The sequence below is a fragment of the Podarcis gaigeae genome (genome assembly GCF_964106915.1).
Source record: "Podarcis gaigeae genome assembly, chromosome: Z".
Taxonomy (NCBI): Eukaryota; Metazoa; Chordata; class Lepidosauria; order Squamata; family Lacertidae; genus Podarcis; species Podarcis gaigeae.
This window is the reverse complement of record NC_139691.1, coordinates 47,024,772-47,047,438: the sequence shown is the minus strand read 5'-3', so window position 1 is coordinate 47,047,438 and position 22,667 is coordinate 47,024,772. Positions and strand designations below refer to the sequence as shown.

The 22,667-nt window shown below is 47.3% G+C and overlaps 1 protein-coding gene and 1 pseudogene across 10 annotated transcripts in view; both read left to right on the top strand.

Moving 5' to 3' along the window:
• The first annotated feature begins 1,813 nt into the window (after positions 1–1,813).
• On the top strand, positions 1,814–14,338 carry LOC310836111 (rho-related GTP-binding protein RhoG pseudogene; annotated as a pseudogene). Its single transcript, XR_014568611.1, has 2 exons — positions 1,814–2,078; positions 11,163–14,338. The product of XR_014568611.1 is annotated as a rho-related GTP-binding protein RhoG pseudogene (transcript).
• Positions 14,339–16,334: 1,996 nt separating this feature from the next.
• TAF1 (TATA-box binding protein associated factor 1) overlaps positions 16,335–22,667 on the top strand; it is a 48,196-nt gene continuing 41,863 nt past the window's right edge. For 7 of the 9 annotated variants that reach the window (XM_083722679.1, XM_083722681.1, XM_083722683.1 and 4 more), the window contains exons 1-2: positions 16,335–16,543; positions 18,140–18,257. In XM_083722679.1, coding sequence (XP_083578805.1) covers positions 16,400–16,543; positions 18,140–18,257 — 262 coding nt within the window. In that variant the 5' untranslated portion in view covers positions 16,335–16,399. Of the gene's footprint in view, positions 16,544–17,828; positions 17,976–18,139; positions 18,258–20,402; positions 20,517–22,667 lie in introns of those variants that run through there. The other 2 variants (XM_083722676.1, XM_083722684.1) reach the window with 2 other exon arrangements.

Here is a 22,667-nt window from a genome sequence, read left to right as displayed (position 1 = left end):
GAGGTGATTGAACTCCAGATCTTTTGAATGGACGAGGGTGTTCAGGCATATGCCCCTAGAGAGTAGGAGTGTAACCCTAACCCCTATTTAGTAAAGGTAAAGGGACCCCTGACCATTAAGTCCAGTCGTGACCGACTCTGGGGTTGCGGCGCTCAACTCGCTTTATTGGCTGAGGGAGCCGGCGTACAGCTTCCAGGTCATGTGGCCAGCATGTCTAAGACACTTCTGGCGAACCAGAGCAGCGCACGGAAACGCCGTTTACCTTCCCGCCGGAGCAGTACCTTTTTATCTACTTGTACTTTGACGTGCTTTTGAACTGCTAGGTTGGCAGGAGCAGGGACCGAGCAACGGGAGCTCACCCCGTTGCGGGGATTTGAACCGTCGACCTTCTGATCGGCAAGTCCTAGGCTCTGTGGTTTAACCCACAGCGCCACCCGCGTCCCAACACACCACTGAATTCAATAGGACTTACTTCTGAGTACAGTGGTACCTTGGGTTAAGTACTTAATTCGTTCCGGAGGCCTGTTCTTAACCTGAAACTGTTCTTAACCTGAAGCACCACATTAGCTAATGGGGCCTCCCACTGCAGCCGCACCACCGGAGCACGATTTCTGTTCTCATCCTGAAGCAAAGTTCTTAACCCGAGGTACTATTTCTAGGTTAGTGCAGTCTGTAACCTGAAGCGTATGTAACCCAAGGTACCACTGTATTTCGGGGTTAGCGGAGTCTGTAACCTGAAGTGTATGTAACCCGAGGTACCAGTGTATACATTATTTGGATTGTGTGGTCACCCTCTCTGAACTCAGGGGTCATTCCTTCTGATTAAATGAGTAATGGAGCAGGGATGCATGATGTTCGTGCTGCTGATTTCATGTATGGTCTCAAAAACCTCAGCCATCACCGCAGTCAAAACTGGCCTAAGGTCACAGAGGCTTGTCTTATTCCTAGGGCTGTCATCTGAGTGGAGAAATTCCTTCTTTACTGATTCATCATATGTGTTTTTAACTGATGAATCGATCAAATTAATGATTTGATCTTGATTATATTTAATATTTGTATTCTGCTTTTCCAACAACAAATATTGAGCTCAAAGCTGTTATTGTCGGCATCCATCTATCTTGTAAGACAATGGAAGATTGTGCCTTTGAGGGTAAAGTCAAAGCACTGGAGAGTTACAGCACCTGCTGTGGCTGCAGAGAGCGATACGGTAGAGACATGTGTTGTTGCAGGTGGGGCAGATGAAGGTGCCTGGTCGTGTTGCTGCAGATGCACCAAGGCGTTTCTTCTCTCTGCGCTCCTCCCAGCAGCCATTCCTCCCCTAGTCACTCTTCTGGATACATGACCTGACTGTCTCCAGGCACTGTGGCCGTCACCTGCAAGGGATCCCCACATGACAGTGTTAATGGCAGCTCACAATAATCACAACAGCACTGCACACACACATTGTAAACACTATAACATTGAATACAGTAACATATAAATAACTCGATGATAAATTCAGCAAAATCACAAGAAATTAAAATATCAGAAAGAGCTGCTGAGTGATGCCATGCGACCTCCTCTCTTGGGGAAGAGGTTTCTTTCCCCCCTGAGTGGGTAGGCACAACTCTCTACGTTTCCAAACCAGACTTAATGCCTGCAACCGTTTTTTGTTTTTCCAAATCTCCACAACCTCCTTGCGAGGTAGGCTAGCTAATGCCCTCTTTCAGTCTGGGAAGCCGCGGAAACTACATCTCCCATCAACCCCAGTCGCTGGCCACGGAAGCCTCCCCTACGCAAGAAAAACCATAGACTGAGGGGGGGGGGGGAGAGAGAGGACGGAAGTCCGCCTTGAGCAGACGCCGGAGGAAGCTCGGCTGGCTCCCGGCCACCGTAGGTTCGAGCTGTGTGTGTGTGTGTGTGCCCGGCGGGCCGTTCCGAAAAGGAGGGCGGGCAGCGCGCGCGTGCGCAGAATCGAGGCCGGGCTGCGGCGGAGGTGTGGGGGCGGTTTCCCTCAGCCGGATACAGCTTCTCTTCGGCCGGCGGCGGTTGCAGCTGACGGGAGAGAGCGAGCGAGCGAGAGCAGGGGGGACCCCAAGGTAAGACCCGGAGCCCCAGGCCGGCTTCCCCTCGCGAAGCAGGGGGTTGGGAGGGTGAGGGGCAGCGCTTGCTTCCCGCTGTGTGGCCGCCGCCCTCAGGCCTGACAGGATGGGGGAGGGGGGCTATTTTAAAAAGGAACCCCCTGTGGGTGGGGGGGATCTCTTGCGGACTCAGAGAAGCCTCCGGGGGCTCCGGGGGGTGGGCACGATGAGGAAGCCCCCCCCAGTCCAGTGTCTGAGCACCTTCCTTGCAAGCAGAGGAAGACTGGGAATCGCCTCTCTGGAGGCAGGGCTGCTGCCAGTCAGTGCAAGGAAATGCTGGAGGAGAAGGGCCCAGTGGTCAGAGTGCCGGGGGGGGGGGGGCCGAGACGGCTTGGTGTAATCTGTGGCCGCTGTTTCAGCCCCCGCTGGCAATCGCCAAGAGGAAGCGGGGGGGGGGGATCTGATTGATTGCTGCCGGTCTGTGCGGGCCCTGCTGAGCTAGATGGGGTGAATGGTCACGTCCAGGGCGAAGGGGGCTCGCTGCTGTCTGTATGGGGAGGCTGGTGGGGTAGCTCAGCTGGGAGAGCGCTAAGACCTTTACCCTCATTTCGCCGGACTGTAAATGAGAAATGATGAGGCAACGCGAGGAAAAGGATGGCGATCGTGTCTTCGGGACAGGAGTGAGAAACGCGATTTTAAGAAATTGTATTGCATTAATTTAATTTGGTTTGGTTTATAATCGTTTGGTAAATTAATAAAAAATAATTTGTGTGTGTGTCGGGGGGGGGAAGACTCTTCATCTCAGAGCTGTGGCTTCGAGCCCCATGTTGGGCAAAGGATTCCTGCATTGCAGGGGGTTGCAATCACTACATGGGTTAGTTGGTCTCTTCCAACTCTACAGTTCTGTGAAAAACCCAGCAAAAATCAAGGTCTGAGGCTTGGAGAAGGGCTTTGGCATCTGCTTTGCATGCAGCTTCAATCCTCCACTCCACCAGGGAGGGCTGGGAATGTACCAGGCCTGGAATCCTGTAGATCTGCCGCCAGCCAGTACCTTCTTGCTGCTGCCAGCCTTAGGCCTGTAACAGAGTGGGCAGAGTAAGAATTGGCCTGACTCTGTATAAGGCAGTTTCCTCTGTTCATTAGCAGTATCAGTAAGCGGGGAAAGAGTTTGCCTTTGATCCCTGACATTTCCAGGTGGGGCTAGGAGAGGACCCTGCCTTAAATCCTAGAGCTGCTGCCTGTCAGTGCAGACAAAACTGAACTTGCTGTGATTCATATTGACTAGATCAGAGGCAAGCAGCTAAACTGGTTCACCACTGCGGCTTAACTTTGGAAATAAATCATGAACTTGGAGGCTGCTATGAAATCTCATATTAATTAGCAGGTAAAAGAGATGTAGCTCAGTGGTAGGGCATCTGCTTTGCATGCAGAAGGTCCCTTGTTCAATCCCTGCTTCTCCACAGAGAATGATCCTTGCCTGAAACTCTGGAAGCTGCTGTAAGTCAGAGTGCTGGGCTAGGTTCTTAATGGTCTGACTGTATAAAGCCAGTGCTTGTTTCCCTAACGTCCAGAGGGTGCAGTTTATATTGGTCTTTTAACCAATGAAAGTTTCTCCCAAAACTGCAGAATGTAGTCTTTGGATATCATGCCCAAATAACAGAGTCTTGTAGCAGCTTGAAGACTGACAAATCTTACTGTGACATAAATGTCATTGAGCTACAACCTGCTTCATCAGATGCATAAAGCATAATCCTGAGTTACAGGTATATTATGTTTGTCCTTGTCTTACATAAGGTCCAGCTTGAAGAAGTTGGGAAAAATAACAAGGGAGGAGCTGGGGAGAAGAGAGAGCAATATTGTTAAAGCCCCAGAGTTTTCTATTTGTAATAGACATTAACACTTCTGCTGTTGTAAGCTGTAGGATTTGTGCTTTCAACATTATACACTTCTACTTCTCTCTCTCTTCTCCCCCTCTGCAAACATTTTAACATTTTTCTGACAGTTCTGGAGAATGTGGGAACTTGTTCTCTACATGGATACCTTTTTATCGATCCTAATAAAGGTGTTACCCACCTGAGGACTTTTGTTGCATTTCTAATAGGCTTTAAAAATGTTCTAATAAAGGGGACCAAAAGATACTGTTGGTGATGGTGGAGAAGAGGGGAGGTCTTCATCTTTATTCACTGTGGTTGGGGGGACTGTTGATCAAATGCATTGACTAGAGTTGCCAGCTGACCAACTTGGTCTGCTCCTGTGCTTGTACAGCAGCCAGAGGTGTAGAAATTAACAGGTAAAACTTTTCCCAGAGAAATTAAATTGCTGTGAATTGTGCATCATTACTGTTAGTAAACATGCCAGAGTAGGTTTAGAGAAAAGTTGGCCACCTGCAATGCATTCTGGGTGCTGCAGAGATGCTTAGCAAGGCATCCGTCAGTGTTAGAAACTGAGATATGAAAGCTAGGAGCTAAATGGCACCTTAAACCTAAGTTACGGGCACAACAAAGAAATGTCTAGGCACACTTTTTTAATAACAAGAATACAAAGCTGAAAATGAATAAACTGCAGCTAAAGTATTATGTTCATTTTTCATATGGTCTAGTCCTTCTGCCCACCTCCCTAGTATTCTTAAGAGGGTCTCTTCTCCAGTCTTCAAAGAGTAGCTGGAAGTGGGGAGGCAGAAAACGCTCCTCCTTTTCTTCCATTATGCAGTTTTAATCTGATATCTTAGGAGCATTACTGCGTCCGGAGCTCAGAAAATGCTCACACTAATTAAATTCCCTGTCGCAAAATGCGCCTAGAACAATGGGAGTTTCGAACACTGGCATCCGTTCAGGGCTTCTTTTTTCTAAGAATTGGTCCTCCCCTTGCTCTTTGGCAGGTCTTGCATTCCTTGTTACACAGCTGCATGATCCAGAGATGGTTTTGCCTGTGGATGAGAGGCCAGAGCACAAGCAGTGAGGCATGGCTGCTGCTTCTCCACCCAGCTTGTGTACCTCCCTGGGGCATAAGGCTGCTTTCTTTCTTTCTGGTGGCTTGCCAGCTAGACTTCGTTCAAAGTGTGTCAATTTGGGCTGGTGATCACGTGATGCTTTTCTCCCACCCACAAAGGGTGCTTGGGACTTGGTAACCCTTCTATGATCTACCCCCAACTCCACGCTCTGTCATTTAAATTTCAGAACTGGCACTCTCTTACACTGGCTACTTCCATATAGTCTGGTAGCATCAAATTGTCTTTTTTTTTATTGATCCAGTAAGCAGACATCGCATTAAAACTTGTATATTAGCCTACAGAAACAGGATGCAGAGTTGTCAAAATATTGATTTTATATTTAATTGGATAAATTTTCTGCTTTCATCTGAATTTAGCTACAATTTATGTAGGAATCTTAATGACACAGTGTGCGCATACACTCTCCTTCCCAACTCCTTTTCAATATGGCTTGAATATGGCTAGCACACAGGGGGACATATGTGAGCAGCAAATCCTTTGTATGCACAATCTGTGGCGGGGCTCCTCTCACCTTGCAGCAGCATCTGCAAAGCTGCTTGCCATGTACAGCAACCACTGGGGAGGACTGAAGCAGAGTGGGTGAGGAAGTGGTTTTTTGTACAATGTATCTGAATTGACTGTTTACAGTTTGTCACCTTATCTCTCCCTGGAGGTGTGGCAGCTTTTGACAGCATATTATGTGCCTTGCAGGGAGGGTGTTTGGGATACCAGGCTGATCTGAACTCACAGTCATTGCTGCAGTTTGAGCTGCTGACATTAGTGAGGATGGAACAGCTAGGGAAAGTGAGGGCTGTTGGAGCTTGGGGTCCTGCTGCAAATGCAGTTTTGCTACCAGGGCGTTGCTCCTATCTGGACACCCTGGCTCCATAACCCAGCGCTCTCTTCCTTCTAGCAGGAAGCAGACAAAACTGATCTTGTGACACTATTGTTACAGTTATGTTTTCAAATGTAATCTTCAAAGCTATATTGAATATCTATATAAGTCACTGCTATATTGTTCTTGCAGTGCATCATGGAATACTGTTTTGGCGTGTGGGGTATGGGGGGAGAAGTCTGTGCATTATAGAGATGTGATGAGTGAAAGACATTTGCTGGGGAAAGTGAATGAGTTGGTAAAGATGCTTTGTAGGATGTGATTTGTAAATGAAATAAATAATTCATAATAATAAAATAGATGCTGGTTATAAACTGTTAGCCTTAGATAAAGTGTGGCCAAGAAATTCCCTAAACCAACACTCTTAACAACACAATTCCTTACATATAAGTTCCATTGAGTTCACTGGGGCTTCCTTCCCAATTGTTTTCATTGTATTTTGTATTTTCTGCACCACCATGATATGTGTGTTAAAGGTGATAGATAGATAGATAGATAGATAGATAAATAAATAAATAAATAAATAAATACAATAAGTGGGTATAGGATTTCACTCTTAATGAAGATAACTAGCAAACCGATTCCATTTTTGGGGGGCAGGGAATATTCTGGCCACCTCTGCTTGAAATTTACATGTGGATGTTTAGATGTTGGGCAAACCAAGGTTCCCTTATCACAGTTAAATTTCTAGCCATTTTTTTGTAACTGGCGGCTGTCCTTGCTGAGCCTGTGGTATATGATAGTTGAGATAGCATGTGACATTTTACACACTTCTGTATATGAAGCTGAGCTGGTTAGCTCCATCTTGTCCAGGCTTGACGAGATAGCTCTTTAGTGTCAGTGGCAGAGATCTTTGCAAGTCTGAGATCAGTTATTGGCTAGAGTGGTGGGATTGAATCTGGAAAGATACAGGACTGAGCAGGAGTCCAGTATCCCAGATTTTGTAGGCTGCCTTCTATATCACACCAGTGCTCCCCTTTCATTTAATCACAGCTTCCTAGCTTTCCCTTGAAAGTGACTGCATTTCCTCAATGGCAAACATTCCTCACATATGCAATTGCATGGATCCAGGCTTCCCCAAATTGGTGCTCTCCAGGCATTGTGGGTCTCCAGCTCTCATCCAGCCCAGCTAGCATAGCCACTGGTCAGGAATGGTGGGAGGTGTAGTTTTGAACATCTGCAAGGTTCCAGGTTGGGGAAGACTCCAGATATATTAGCAACTTTCACAGAAACAGCAGTCCATAAAACTTAAAATATATGGGGAGGAATTCAAGTTAAGTGTCACACGAGAAGATGCAGGATATTGGTTTGGCTCTCGTGGCTGGTTGCACAACAGAAGTCCCATTACTTCCTGTTCCACAAAAAAAATTCCACTAGTGCAACCGTTGTGCTGGATTTCATATTGCGCAACTGTGATTCTTGCCCTTACACTAGCACAACTGTCTTTGCACTGGGAGTTACAAAATTTTGGGTCTCAGACTCTAGCTGCTTGTTTGCGGCTAGTATGAACTATTCAAGCAAGATGATGGTGGAATGACATTTTGGGAGTTCAGATTGGATAGAACTGCAGTGTGGATGATTGCTGCTGTGTGAACAGGGAACTCCAGGTGCCAGTGTTCTCTCCCTCCCCCCCCCATCCCCAAAAAGGAGATTGGTGATTTGTTGAGGAACTGGAGCAATTGCTTTAAGTGAAGGGACTTGAGCCAAAGGTTGCAGAGAGTGGTTGACTGAGTTGCTCTCTGGAGAGCTGCCCTGCTAATACATGTTCAGCTGTTAGTCTCTTGGAATGGGCTGCATTATCTTCTAAGAGGGTTTCTCGCTCAGCAGGAAACTGCATCCTGGGAGCTAAGTAGCACCTTCCAAAGAAAGAGGCTGACAAGTTGTTTCTTGTTTGGGCTAGCTTGGCAGTTCCAGCTTGAAAGCGTGCAGGCTTTTGGTTTATATTTGGGAGTGATATGCGGCTCCACCAAGTCCATTGGGAAAGTGCTGGGAAGTGTCCTGTCAGAAAATGGACTCCCCGCCCCATCCCCAAATTGTCTTTGGTGAATTTGAATTTTTCATGCTAAAAGTCATTCTGAAACTTTCCAGAGTAACAAGGCCTGTGCTGAGCTTTGCACTTTGCTTTCATTCTGAACTCTTCACATATATTTGGTATTAACGTGTTTGCAGCTCAAGCCCCTTAATTCCTGCTGGACCATTCATTGTTAAGAATAATCTGCTCTTGGCTTCCTTCTCAACAGTTCTTTGTGTATTCACAGAAGGCCTCCGTGCCTCTGGTGCTGGCTGAGAGAGGAAACGTTCTGAGCACCCATCACAGCTGTTGCGTTCTAAGCTGTTGTGGGTCTTGGACTGCTGAATTGGGCCCTAGATTGCACCAGAGCAGCTGACAGATAGTTCAGATTTAACAAAGCAGAAGATGTTTCTCTTGCAGTCATTTTCAATGTAGAGAATTTCTGCTGGTAGAGAACCAAAGTTAAGACTGCTCAAGATTGCTAGAAGCTTATTACAGAGTGTCTGGTTTGTTCCTTTGCTGTTTATTCAAAAACTTTGGTTCAGCAACCAGGAAAACTTTTCTAACAATCAGGGGCCAATGCTAACTCTTGGCTGGGGAGCAGTAGGGGTTATTCCACTGCGATATCTGAAAACTAGCCATGTACTGACCAGGGCAGAAGTCTTTTTTGTGTGGGGGAGGGGGCAGTATTTGTCTTAATATTTGCTGAGCCAGCTCTGAATTGGACCCCTCTCCAGTTGATGGAGCAGTTTAGAATCCAGCAAATCTTTGTCTAGACCAGCTCTTCCTGTATCCTGCCCCATTCCGAGGCTTTACACTGGCTGCCCAAATACCACAAGTGGTATCCTGTCAATAATCTGCACTGTTGGCAGGCGCAAGGGAGGACCCCCCTGCTGGCAGAGGGAAATCACTGCACTCTTAATCCCCTTCCAACAACAGATCAGGGGTCAGCAAACTTTTTTAGGAGGGGGCTGGTTCACCACCCCTCAAACCTTGTGGTGGGCCGGACTGCGCATGCATGCGCGCGTGCACACATACGCATGCATGCATGCACACACACGGCGGAGGGGGCTTCTCTCTCTCCCCCTCTCTCCCCCAGCCCCTCCCCTCCCCCACTTTCCTACCTCCTCCACTGCTCTGCCTGCGGTTGGGAGCCGGTGGTGGTGGTGGTGGTGGTGCCTCTCCTTTCTAGGCCAGCTTTCCCAGGTACCTGGTGCGGGGCCAGCAGGCACTCCAAGCTCCAGCCAAAGCCCCGTGACACTCTTCTCATGATGCCTGTAATGCAGCCATGGACGGAGAGGCTGGCAGGCGGGTGGCGAGTCTGGGCCGTGCCTCAGCGCACGGGCGGCAACGCTTTGGATTGGCTGGCACCAATCAAAGCCCAGCTCCCTACCTCCACAGGGCAGGGAGAAGCCCAGAGGAGGGAGAGAGAAGGGGGAAAAGGTGCCCAGGGGGGGAAATTGCAAAAAAAACAAAAGGCACAGCACGAATGATCATGCCGATTCAAGTGGCAATTCCAGGACCGTCCATGGGCCAGATCCAGAAGGCAATTGGGCCTGATCTGGCCCGCAGGCCTTAGTTTACTGAGCCATGACATAGATCAAGGGTTAGGATTGCTCTGTTACTGACAAACCAAAAAGTGTGTGTGTGAGTTTAGGGTGAATGTATGTTGAGACAACAAGGGACGCGGGTGGTGCTGTGGGTTAAACCACAGAGCCTAGGACTTGCTGATCGGAAGGTCGGCGGTTCGAATCCCCATGATGGGGTGAGCTCCCGTTGCTCGGTCCCTGCTCCTGCCAACCTAGCATTTTGAAAGCAGATCAAAGTGCAAGTAGATAATAGGTACCGCTCCAGCGGGAAGGTAAACGGCGTTTCCGTGCGCTGCTCTGGTTTGCCAGAAGCAGCTTAGTCATGCTGGCCACATGACCTGGAAGCTGTACGCCGGCTCCCTCGGCCAGTAAAGCGAGATGAGCGGCCATGACTGGACCTAATGGTCAGGGGTCCTTTAACCTTTTTTATGTTGAGATAACAAGTCATTGTGTTTTACAATCTCTGGAGTTTTACAAAACACATCAGGCAGACCTGGTCTTGTTCAGATGCATGGTTTGCTTAGGAGTAGGTTCTAGTTCCCCGGAACATGGTTTTAAAAAGTGTTTGTTAAACTAGGCCTAGAAAAAGCTCCTGTGCTGTGTAAGACAGCTTCCTGGGTTTTGGGGGTGGTGGTGGTGGTGGGTTGTTCTCTGATTGCTTCTGGCTCATTCCTGGCTGGTTTCTCTTTTCTCCTTGCATAACTTCTGAAAAATGAGCTCCTTACTGTGGTTGTGGTTCTTTTAAATGCTTACATATTTAATACGTTCGTATTCTGCTTTCTCCTAGTGCACTTTTCTCCTAATGCAGTTTACTGTTAAAGGCACTGTACTAAAACAAAAGGTACAATAGACAAAACAGAATCCTCTCAATCTGTTTGTGGTTTCTTTAGGAACTGTTATACGTCATTCGCAATTTTGAATATTTATATTTTGCCGTTCTAGCGAATGATCTTCCAAGGCAGCTTATCCAGCCCAGCAGCCCTTCAGTCTCCTGGCCGAGGCATGTAGCTAGAAAGTGCCTCTTTTCAGCTCTGCAGTCTCAGGGCAACTTGCAGTTAGAGGCTAAAGAACATGGGAATTCTTCCTGACACCAAATCAAATGCTTGGTCTACCTAGCTCAGTACTGTCTGTGGTGACTAGCAGAGGCTCTCCAGAGTACCAGACAGGGAGCCTCTCTCAGCCCTACCTGGAGTTGCTGCAGACTTGGGACTTTCTTCCTGATACTCCACCACTGAGATGTGGCCCATCCCCGTAAACCTTACATTTTGAGGCAGGAAGGTGGGAAACCAGCTCCTTTCAGTTACGCTTCCCTTGGCTGATGGGGTGGGACCAGGTTTTATTTCCATCTTGCCATGATTTTCTCCTGGACAGCAGAGGGCGAAGCCTCCCTGTGGCCATTGGCTGATGGTAGAGGCCTGAGTCTGCCTCTCTTTGGCTTTGCTGTCCCCTGGGCAAGTGGGAAGTGAGTCGTCTCTGGAGAAGGGTGGGTGCGGAATGCATGTCCATAACTTGGTTTCTGAGTTATTGCATAAGTCTCCTAGCAATACTGGAGGCTTGGTCCAGTATTTTTCTCCCAACTGAGTTTGGCTTCCTCTGACTTCTTCCTTTCTTTGTGCAGGACTCTTCCCTTCAGATCAGAAGAATGCAAACGATAAAGTGTGTGGTTGTTGGCGATGGAGCTGTGGGGAAGACCTGCTTGCTCATCAGCTACACTACCAATGCATTCCCTGAGGAATACATTCCCACGGTGTTCGACAACTACAGCGCTCAGATGACTGTTGACGGCAGGATGGTTAGTCTGAATCTCTGGGACACGGCAGGCCAGGAGGAATATGACCGCCTGCGCACCCTCTCCTATCCTCAGACCAATGTCTTCGTCATCTGCTTCTCCATTGGGAGCCCCTCCTCGTACGCAAATGTGAGGCACAAATGGCACCCTGAGGTGTCTCACCACTGCCCAAATGTGCCGATTCTTCTTGTTGGCACTAAGAAGGACTTGAGAAGTAACACGGAGACGGTGAAGAAGCTGAAGGAGCAGAGCCTGGGCCCCACCACCCCCCAGCAGGGGTCGTCGCTGGCCAAGCAGATTGGAGCCGTCAAATATTTGGAATGTTCAGCACTGAACCAGGAGGGGGTGAGAGAAGTCTTTGCTGAAGCTGTGCGTGCCGTTTTATACCCTGTGACAAAGAAGAACTCCAAGAAGTGCCTTCTGTTGTAGTCGCCAAGGAACGTGGAGCAAGGATTGAGGGCTTTGGGTTGTTTTGAAGGTTGCCTCCTTAATCTAATTGCATCTTGCACTAATGGCTCTAAAGAGATATATTTCTTTCCGCAAGTACTCCTGCAGTTCAGGTGCCAGTTCCAGCAGACTGGAACAAAAGACATGAATTCCAAGTTTTAAGATCACCCTATCTGCCATATTCTCAGTGTCTATGCTTACCTAATTCTCCATCTCTTCAGTGGAGGAGAGCTGCAGCCAAGAGACTGTCCAATACAAGTGCTTTCTTTGCTATACAAACCTAAGATACAGTCCTTTCTGAAGGAGACAGTAATCTGTTTTGATTCATGTGCCACTGTTGCTTTTCCTAACAATTTCTTCATCAGTTAGCTGTCTTTTGTATAGATAGGGCTGTGCCTTTCCAATAACTGTGTCAATTTGCCAAGAGTGTTTGAGAACATGTTATGAATTTTAGAATGTCTCCACTGTGGGATGCAAGCACCACATGTGGTTACAGAGATTTAGAAACTGAGAGGGCTTTCAATAAGATAAAAACTACTCTGCTCCTCTTCGTGGAATTGGATGCAGGTTCCACAAACTTGTTCTGGGATTGGGAGCTGGTCCCTTTTTGCTTTCAGGGTTGGAAAACTGTGCTTTATAATGCAGCTCCTTACTGTTTCTGGAGGGTGTCCCTCAGCTGTGTGATTAAGCCAAGGCATCCTTTCAAAAGCTGACTTTGCCACATATCCTTTTAAAGCTGGGCTTGCCCTCCACAGGATGAGATTTCCTTTCTCAGCCTGCCATAAGAGTCCATCACTCCAAGATTATACTCTTGCTGTGCCTGCTGTAGGAAGATGCCCTGATGGCATCGCTGCCAGGCCAACTAAACCCCACAATGAAGAGTGTCCCCACTCACTTGATTTTAGGTATGTTTTATACTGTTGGAGGCTTACTGAACTCAGCTATGCTACAGGTACCCTTATATAAACTCTGGACTGGCTGGCCTTTATGTCCATGGGCACCGTGGCAGTGCCCACCATTTCCTCAGCATATGCCTCTTTCCCCAAATGTTGTGGTTGACTTTAAATCTTATGAATGTGGTATAGATGGCAGAGATCTGCCTGCTCTAGATCAGAAGGTCTCATTTGCTCACTACACCCCGCCTGCCTTTTTAATATAATTGCCAATGCTACAAAGCAGTACTGTATTTCTGTGCCTTTTCATTAGTACTATGTTTTCTCCTGCAGGTGAAAATATCAGTAATTTCTTGCCTTCTAAACTTTCAGGTGTAAATGCTATTAAAATGTTGCACTGGTTTGTTGACCTCTTTAGGACATAGGTACCCAATATAGGTGCATATAGGCAGGGTTTTAACTTTCACTGAAATATTAACTTCCCTTTCTTGGAAAAAAAAACATGTGCAAGTGCTTTTTAAAAAGAAAACATGCATTTCTAGAACCACAGCTGATTTAATCTAGTGGCATTAAGGAACTTTTTTTTACTTATGATGATTTGTGGCCATATTCAAGATCTTTAGTTTATTGGGAGCCTGATGCTCTATGGCATCTCTCTGGCCAAGGATAGCTTATTTATTTGATCAACAAGTTTGTTAATTGCAGTTCTTGAGAAATGAGTGTTTTCTCCACAGGTATGCTGCATTGCTGCCAAGGAACAAAACAATACTGAGCAGAATTCTGTTCCTTTTTTTTTTTTTAAAGCTCAGCACCATTTCGAAGTGAATTATTTATGTTTTTATATGACGATTGTTCTGATTACAAATCTGGTGTGTGTAAATGGAGAGCAAAATTTGCCTGACTTTAGAATCACAGTACTTGTGAGCTGTATTGATGCCAATAAAATGCAGGCGTAATGGAGCTAGACAGATAACTGAGACCAGGTGCAAAGCCAGTGTAGTTCACACCATGGTTGAACAAAATCTGCACCTAGAAGTCCTAAGAGTTGAGGCTAACCTGACTAGATCACTACAATTGAAATTGGGTATTTTCTTCTCCTCCCCACATAGCCTGGGTCCTTTGGCTGTGATCTGACCATTCTCAGGATTTAAAGTGGAGACGGACACATTCTTGGTGACTAGGGAACACAGTTAAATATGGTTTGGTCTAATCTCTGGATCCAAATGCTTTTTTGAACATCAAATAAAATCATAACTGTGTTAGGCTCTGGTGCCTTTAGGCCCAGAAATATTGTGGACTAGGCTCTGCAGGCCAATAGGTTTTTTTTTTTTTTACTTGAATGTTTGTGTAGAATGTGCAGGCCCTAAAAACTTGCAAAGCTTTCTTCATCTGCCTTGCAGAAATGATTCTGGGTGCTGCAGGGGCCAAGGTGAAATAGCTGTCTGATCTGCCCGTTGGAAGGAATTTCTCTAGGTTGAGGTTTTACGTGGTTGATGGGTGTGCCACATGTGCCTTAATGTGCAAGGGGAATCTGAGACTGTGTGGTACTGAAACATACACTGGCAACTGATTTTATAGTTAAAAAATAAATTTGTATGGCGACTAACGGAGTTATTTTTAAATTATGCAGAATTAAATTGTAATAAAGCATTTTCTTGGTTTTTTCCTTTGTCTGGTTATTCATTCTTTCTCTCTTTTCATAAGGGGTGTTTCAAAAAGTGTTCCCTTTCTCCCTGAGCTTTTGTTATAAGGAATTTGTAGTTCCTTGGAACCAAGTTTGTTTAGAGCAACTTTGATCTTTTATGAAATGCCCTTGCTCCCTTTAAGAATGTTCCTCTGTTTTTACAGCTTTGATCTTGCATTTAGTTCTGAGGGAAATATCTTTCCAGTCATGCCTAGAATTGCATTCTGAGCTGGAGAGGAGGATGTGAGTTATGACAGTAGTAGTGCCTCTTAAAAGGTTGAAGTAGGGATGGTGCAGCAGCTACCATCATCTACGCCTGTTTAAATGTAACCTTTATCATGTCTTTGTTCCATTTCAGAAGTGTCTTCTACTCCATTGTTCTATCAGACCTTCACAAATTTGGTGTAGGCAGACCAAATTTATAATGTCCAAGAACTACAGTTGGACATATGCTACTTCTGTTACCTCTAGTGCTATCTCACCCTTGCCTGATTTCTGCTGGGTGGTAGTTGTGCAGAAAACACAATAAAAACTTACCCATTTCCCAAAACAAGCAATTGTGTGAATATAAGTGGATGCAAAGGGACGCGGGTGGTGCTGTGGGTTAAATCACAGAGCCTAGAACTTGCCGACCTTCGGAGGTTCAAATCCCCACGACGGGGTGAGCTCCCATTGCTCAGTCCCTGCTCCTGCCAACCTAGCAGTTCGAAATCACGTGAAAGTGCAAGTAGACAAGTAGGTACTGCTCCGGTGGGAAGGTAAATGGCGTTTCCGCTCTGGTTCGCCAGAAGCGGCTTAGTCATGCTGGCTGTATGACCCGGAAGCTGTATGCTGGCTCCCTCGGCCAATAAAGCGAGATGAGCGCCTCAACCCCAGAGTTAGTCATGACTGGACCTAATGGTCAGGGGCCCCTTTACCTTTATGTGGATGCAAATCTATTCTGTCTTCCCTTAAGAGCACAAGAACTCTGCTGGGTCAGGCCAAATGTCCATCCAGTCTAGCACCCTTCAGTAGCCCGTTGTATTTTTTAAATTACCCCCTCACACACCACCTGCCCTTCAAAACAAATTAGCACAGTGGTTTACAATGAATATAAAAATACCAGCAGGCATCTGTGGCCCTGTAAGTTAAAGTAGTGTGCAGTGCTTCTGTTCACTGTTTCAGCTCCCTTCATCTTTCCGGGTAAACCACTGGTATTGCGTTAAGCTAGGTAAGCTCTGATTTCGTCCCAAGCCTGCTGCTACCCCCCTTCTTCCTGCCCATAGCTGTCAACGTTTTCCTTTTTTTAAGGGAAAGTCCCTTGTTCTGAATAGGGTTCCTCGCAAGAAAAGGGAAAAGTTGACAGCTATGTTGCTGCCACCTCATGGAACATGTTTCAGTAGTGCAAGCCTAAGCATGCCTACTCGGAGGTAAGTGCTATTGAATTAAATGGGGTTTACTCCCAGGTATGGAAGTTTAGAATTGCAGCGTTACCCCCCCCCCCTTTAAAAGCAGTCTTGAGTAAGAATTTGTTGCCACATCATTGTGTCGGAGTTCCACAGGTTAACTACATGCAGGTTGGGAGAAAGTCCTGGGTTTTCCAACATATAATCCCCTACTTAGTGGGGTTGTAGACTAGGAGCACCGTCAGCAGCAACTTCGCCACTTGAGAGCTACTCGTGGGAGATGGTGTGATGTAACAAAAGATTCATTTATAAAACCAAAAGAGCTGTAAGGGACTACATGGGTCCCGGAATAAATCTATTCTCCCAGCGTGGGGGCTGGAGCCCGCAACCCGCGCTCGCTCTGCCGACTTGAGCTATGCCATCACTCATTCATTTCGCTCAGCCCGGCGTAGTGGGAAGCCACGCCTCCTCGTTCTTCACAGGCCTCCCGCGTCCCGTCCCACAGCAAACTCGCTAGTCTAGCGCCGCTCTACCCTCATGGCTGCTCTCTATGAATGCGGCGAGACACGGCGCAACTTCCGCTTCCGATATAAACAAACCCGACTTGAAATAAATGGCGCTGTTGGAGGCGGCACCTGCAGATACCGCTTGGCGGAGATGTCAGACACGGACAGCGAGGAAGCGGCGGCGGCGGCGGCGGCGGCGGCAGCAGCAGCTGCCAAGCCCTTCTCCCTGGCCGCATTCCACTCCGGCAACATTAACGACCACGGCCAGCTCGAGGGAGAAGAGCTCTTCGACGAGGTGGGCTCCTCTCGGGGGCAGGGGGCTGGGGCTGGGCAGGGGGCTGGGGCTCGCTACTCTCCGAGCAGCCGCCCCGGGACCGGAGCTCCATAGCTAGGGGGTTTGCTCCGCATGGGGAAGAGCTCTTCGACGAGGTGGGCTCCTCTCGGGGGCAGGGGGCTGGGGCTGGGCAGGGGCTGGGGCTCGCTACTCTCCGAGCAGCCGCCCCGGGACCGGAGCTCCATAGTTAGGGGGCTTGCTCCGCATGGGGAAGAGCTCTTCCTCAGTCGCCAGGGAGGACTGGGAGAGCTCCTGCAGAAAAGCGTAGCAAATATCTAGGGTTGTCATGTGTCCTCTTTTTCTAGGGGGCGAAATTCTTCTTTTTCAGGGGGAAAATTTCTGTTCTAAGTTTACCACATTTTCTCCGGCTTTACTTTCTGGATGATACATAGAAATCGTTGGTGGTTGAAGACTTGCTTTCCTCTTCTCTTTTCTTCTGTTTCCCCCCCCCCCGCCCCTGCCCCCTGGGGGCAGGGGGACACACACCACTGGTTTGGTTTGGGAGCATGTGCTCTGTGTGCAGAAGCTGCCCCCCATCCCCAGTTCAACCCCTGACATTTAAAGGTGGGGCTGGGAATGTTCCTGTCTGAGGGAGTGCAGAGCCACTTCCAGCAAGCATGGAGAATTCTGGGCTGGGGGGACCACTGGTCTGGTTTTGGAGCATGTGCTCTGTGTGCATAAGCCCCTCCCCCTCCCCCATAAAAAACCCTCTCACCCTCTTCCATCAATCCCTGACATCTCAATGTAAGGATTGGAGAGTTCCTGCCTGAAAGCCCGGAGAGCCAATCACATTAATAGCAAATGGTGGACTAGGTGGACCAATGGTTTGGTTGTGGAGGATGTGCTTTGTGTACTGAAGCCTCCTGGTTCGACCTTGACATTTCAAGAAGGGGCTGGGAAAGTTCCTGCATGAGTCTGTGGGAGCCTTTTCTAACAAGCATAGCTGATCGAAGCTGATTAAAGCTACAGCATTGGACAAAGAGTTAATTAGAAGCCCCTTTCCGTGCTATTGAAACACACACACACATTCTTCTTGCAGCTGTGTATCTGCTGTAACTGGTAGTACCTCTGCAAGATATTCCAGGCAGAGAAGGATCCCCCCCCCCACACGTCCTTCAGCCTGAGATGCAAAAGACTGAATGTCACTGAGGTCTTGTCACTGAGCCCATAGTGCTCCCCCCACCCACCTTCCATATGAAACAGTCTTATATCAAATGAGACCTCTGGTTTTTCTAAACCAGTACTATCTGCTTTAACTAGCAGTGGTTCTCCAGAGATTTTTTTCAGCATTGCATCTTTTTAACTGGAGATACTGAGGACTGGATCTGGGGCCTCCTGCATACAAAATGTGCTCAGCCATCAAAACTACTGTCACATCTTGTATAGCTCCCAGGTATGCATTTCTGTTAATAGTGCAGTGTGGCTAGATGTTATCTGCAGTGCAACTTACTGCTTTGTCCTCCTAATAACTTTGCAGTTATGCCTTCCCAACTCTACTCCATAATACTGTCTTTCCTTCCACTTCTGACCAACTTCTGTTCTCTTTCTTTCTCCCAGGAAACAAAGAAACGTTTAGCTGATCTAGGGGCAATGGATCTGGGGAGCTACATAACCAAAGCCACAGCCGGTGAATATGATGCTTCTGTGGTAGATGAAGCCCAGATGGATGAGGAAGGTGAGATAACCTTTTTGCCTTGGGGGTCTGGGGTAGAACAGCCTTCTCCAACCTGGTGTCTCCCACATGTTGTTGGAATCCAGCTCACATCAGCTCTAGCCAGCACAGCCAATGGCCAAGGAAGATGGTACTTTTGGTGCAACAGAATGTGGAGGGCACCAGGTTGAGGAAGTCTAGGGTAGAAGAAGGGCTTTGGTCTCAGGATCTGGGATGACTCCTGTTTGTGTATTAAAAAGAGGTCCAGCTGGTTGATGCTTTAGTGATGCTTGCTCAGCATCTGCAAGCAATGGCTAGACTTAGTAGCAAAGTGGCAGCTTCTGCTAGGTAAAGGTAAAGGGACCCCTGACCTTAGTCCAGTCGTGACCAACTCTGGGGTTGCGGCGCTCATCTTGCTTTATTGGCTGAGGGAGCCGGCGTACAGCTTCTGGGTCATGTGGCCAGCATGACTAAGTCACTTCTGGCGAACCAGAGCAGCGCACGGAAACGCCATTTACCTTCCCGCCGGAGCGGTACTTGCAATTTTGATGTGCTTTCAAACTGCTAGGTTGGCAGGAGCAGGGACCAAGCAACGGGAGCTCACCCTGTGTGGGGATTTGAACTGCGGACCTTCTAATCGGCAAGTCCTAGGCTCTGTGGTTTAACCCACAGCGCCACCTGCCAGCCCCCAATACAATAGCACAACGTTATATTCAATTAGCACAGATGCTTCAGGAAGAAATGGATGAAGTTATATACCTCAGGTTGCAATCTTGTAAACTCTTACCTGAGAGGAAGTAGCCACATGTGATAGGACTTTCTTTTTGTTTGTGGTTCCAACTCTCCCCTTCCCCAGAGATGTATTTAGTTCCCTCCCAGATTTCTTTTAGAAGAGCTTAAAACCTTTTTCTTTGTCGATCAGTTTTGTTAAGGTCATGCTCTCCTCTGGGTTTGATCTTCTCATAGATTGATGATGCAAGGGACAGATAAAGATGCTACTCTTCTGTTAATTTTAGTGTTTTGTTAGATGCCTAGGCAGAGCTTAAGTTTTGCCAGGACTCCCTCTCAGATCTTCTTTGTGTACAGTCCTGGATGTAGTGCTAGATCCAGGAAAGCAAAAGGAAAACACTGAGAGCTGAAGATTACAGACTATAATCTTGTAAACGCTTGTCTGATAGCAAGTAGCCACATGTAATAGGCAGAAATCAGATGTCTAAGCATAAATCCTTATGCCAGTGGAACAAAAGTTAGTGCTAAACTGGATTCCATCAGGGGAGCTGATATTCTGCACTGGGACTGAAGGGGTTTATATGTGATGGTTCCTATGTGTTGTGGTTCCTTTAATTGCTGTTCAGTAAAATTTGGTGCATGGCTTCCCTTATCTTGCACCTGCAGATCTTGTGATTGGTGTTTGAAGGTCACTGTGACCTGGCAACCAGCCAAGGTTATGGTCATTCTTGAGTATATTAAGAGAGGGTTTGTACATTGTCTGTTCGGTTTGCTTTGAGGAAGCTCTGCCAGACTGATCCTGAGCTTTGTGTTGTATGTATGCTGTGAGTTGTACTTGCTTTGCATTTGAAGCCTGCACCTTCTACCAGGGATCTAGTGGAAGCCTGTACTTTATGTATACAGTGAAACTGTCTTAATGCTTTGGACCTGTCAGTAAGTACTGAACTGACTGAAAAGTTGGAGTCTGACTGAATTTCTTCCAGCACAAACTGCACTGCCATGAACCTACATGCTTGGGGAGCTGCACATGCTTGGCACAAGCCCTATGCCAACAGCTTCTATGTGATTTGTTATCTGACCTGGTTTATTCATATTCTGTGAATTAAATATTGTATTCCTCCCTCCCTCCCACCCATTCCTTGCCTTGGTGTTTCCCTTACAGTCATGGGAAAAAGAAAGTGTGCCCTCTTTGAATTCTGTGGTTTTACATATGAAGACATAATAACAATCATCTGTTCCTTAGCAGAACATATTACACTTTTCCTTTTATCATCATGTCTAGTTGCTGATGGGAATGAGGCTTAGGATACTCCTGTGAAAGCCATACTCCTTTTTCCCACGTCCTTCATGAATGTGGGTGCAGAAGCTGTGATAGGAAAAAGGTGTTGCCTGCTGGATCTGTAATTTTGCTGTGTTTTCTGTTTCTCCCTCCACCACTAGGCTGGGTTAAGAGTAATGACAATGCTGTTGATTATTCTGACATTACCGAGCTGGTTGAAGATGATGTCCACAGTGGGCAGGCAGTATGCAGCCCTCAGCTAGTTGTGAGGGCAGGTAAGCGGTGGCAGATGGTTTCCTCTGTCGCCTTTGGCATAACTGATCTTTTTCTAATCAAGCTGGTTCCTTCTGCCCTGATGTCCGTGCTGGTTCTCTCTTGCTCTTCTTCTTTAGAGTCCTATACCTTTCATAATTGCAACCCTGGTTTCTGCTCCTGGTAAACATTTTATCAACGGAGTCAGTCTTGCATAGTAAGCTTTTCCATTGCTCTGCCCACCTTGGCCCCTGTTACAGGAGCTGACGGTAATGAAGATTGCATTAATTGGATGTTTTAGCCCTAGGTCTTTCCATTCCCATAGCAGGTGTCTCAGCTGTGGGGAATAGGGGAAAGCTTTTTTAAAAAGAGAAAGTGGCTAGTTCCCTTGGATTCTTTCACATTTTTCTGTCTGAAGTCATCACTTGCAAATATGTCTCAGGCTTGGCTAGCCAAAGGACAACCTTCTTTCACACAGCCAGACCATGGAAGATGAGGCAATCAGTGGCTACTTACCATGACTGAATTGATTTTAGAATGTATTTCAATTAATTGATTGTGATTTTATGTAAACTGTGCTATTTTTACTGTTGTTAGCCGCTCTGAGCCCAGCTTTGGCTGGGGAGGGCGGGATATAAATAAATTATTATTATTATTATTATTATTATTAATCTCCACCAATGCTTTACGTTGGGCCATGTGCCTGGCCCACCTAATTCGGTATTATCTTCCCTGGCTGGCAGCCGCTCTCTGGGGTTTCAGCCAAGGAGTCTCTACCAAATACCCCTGGAGATGCCAGGAACTGAACCAGGGAGCTTCTGCATGCAAGGCAGATGATCTACCACTGATCTACTACCCTTCGTCTGGGGGCCCTCAAGGGTTGCATTGGGCTGCTGTGATCCAAATGAATTCTGACTGGTCTGTGTTTATTTATTTGGTGGATTTCTTTGCACTGTATCCCAGCCTTATATTGGAGGTTCAGGCTCAGTTGTGATGTTGGTTGTGCTTATGCACATGCCCAACCTGCTCCCCTTTGATATGATCTTTGGTGCTGGCATAGATGTGATCATGCTCTCCCCCCCCCCCCCGTGTAAGTGCCATGGTCTGATCACTATGCTCTGAAAGCCACGATTGACTTCCTGCTCCTCCCCTGCTTGGGTGGCGAGCCTATTTGGGCTCGCGCGCGAAGGCTGATGGATCCTGATAGATTCCGTCACGCCTTGCAGGACCCTGCTCCTCCTAGCGACTCATTAGATACCTTGTTGAGGACTGGAATAACTGGCTCTTGGTGGCCATTGATGAGATTGTGCCTAAGCGCCCTCTGCAACCCCGTTGAATCCGGGCCCCTTGGTTTACTGAGGAGCTCTGGAAAATGAAGCGGGATCTCAGACGGCTAGAGCGAATATGGCGACGGACTTGTGACGGAGCTTCAAGAACATCTTATAGGAAGCTTATGAAAGCTTATGAGATGGCTATGAAAGCTGCTAAGAAATCTCACTTGGCAGCTTCCATTGCATCCGCTAGCTCTCGCCCAGCACAACTTTTTAGAATAATTAGGTCAATAACGTCCTTAGGAGGACAACCAAATTTAAGCACAAATTCGACCCACAGCTGTGAGGCATTTGCGAGCTTTTTTGTGGAGAAAGTCCTGTTGCTCCGCCGTGACCTCCATGCCAATTTAGATACAGTGTCAGAACTGGAGGCCCCTTGACTGTCTTCGGGTCCAGTGTTAGAACATTTCGATCGGATACTCCCTGCTGATGTGGATACTCCTCCTCCAAGCTGGTAGGTCCACCACCTGCCTCCTTGATCCGTGCCCGTCTTGGCTGATTAGGGCGTGCCCAGATATCGCAGGGACTCCCCTGGTTGAAATTATCAATTTGTCCCTTGGCACGGGGATATTCCCAGGGGAGCTGAAGGAAGCAATGGTGTGTTTGCTCTTAAAGAAAACTTCACTAGATCCTTTAGATCTATCCAATTACCACCCAGTTTCAAATCTCCCATATCTGGGTAAATTAATTGAGAGAGCAGTTGCAGAACAGGTAGGTTTCTGGAGGAAACATCGGCTTTATCGTTCCAGTTTTAATATATGTACTGCCGAAGCGAGCACTGAAACATCGGCTTTAGATCCATTTCAGTCTGGATTCCGTCCTGGTTTTGGGACCGAGACGGCT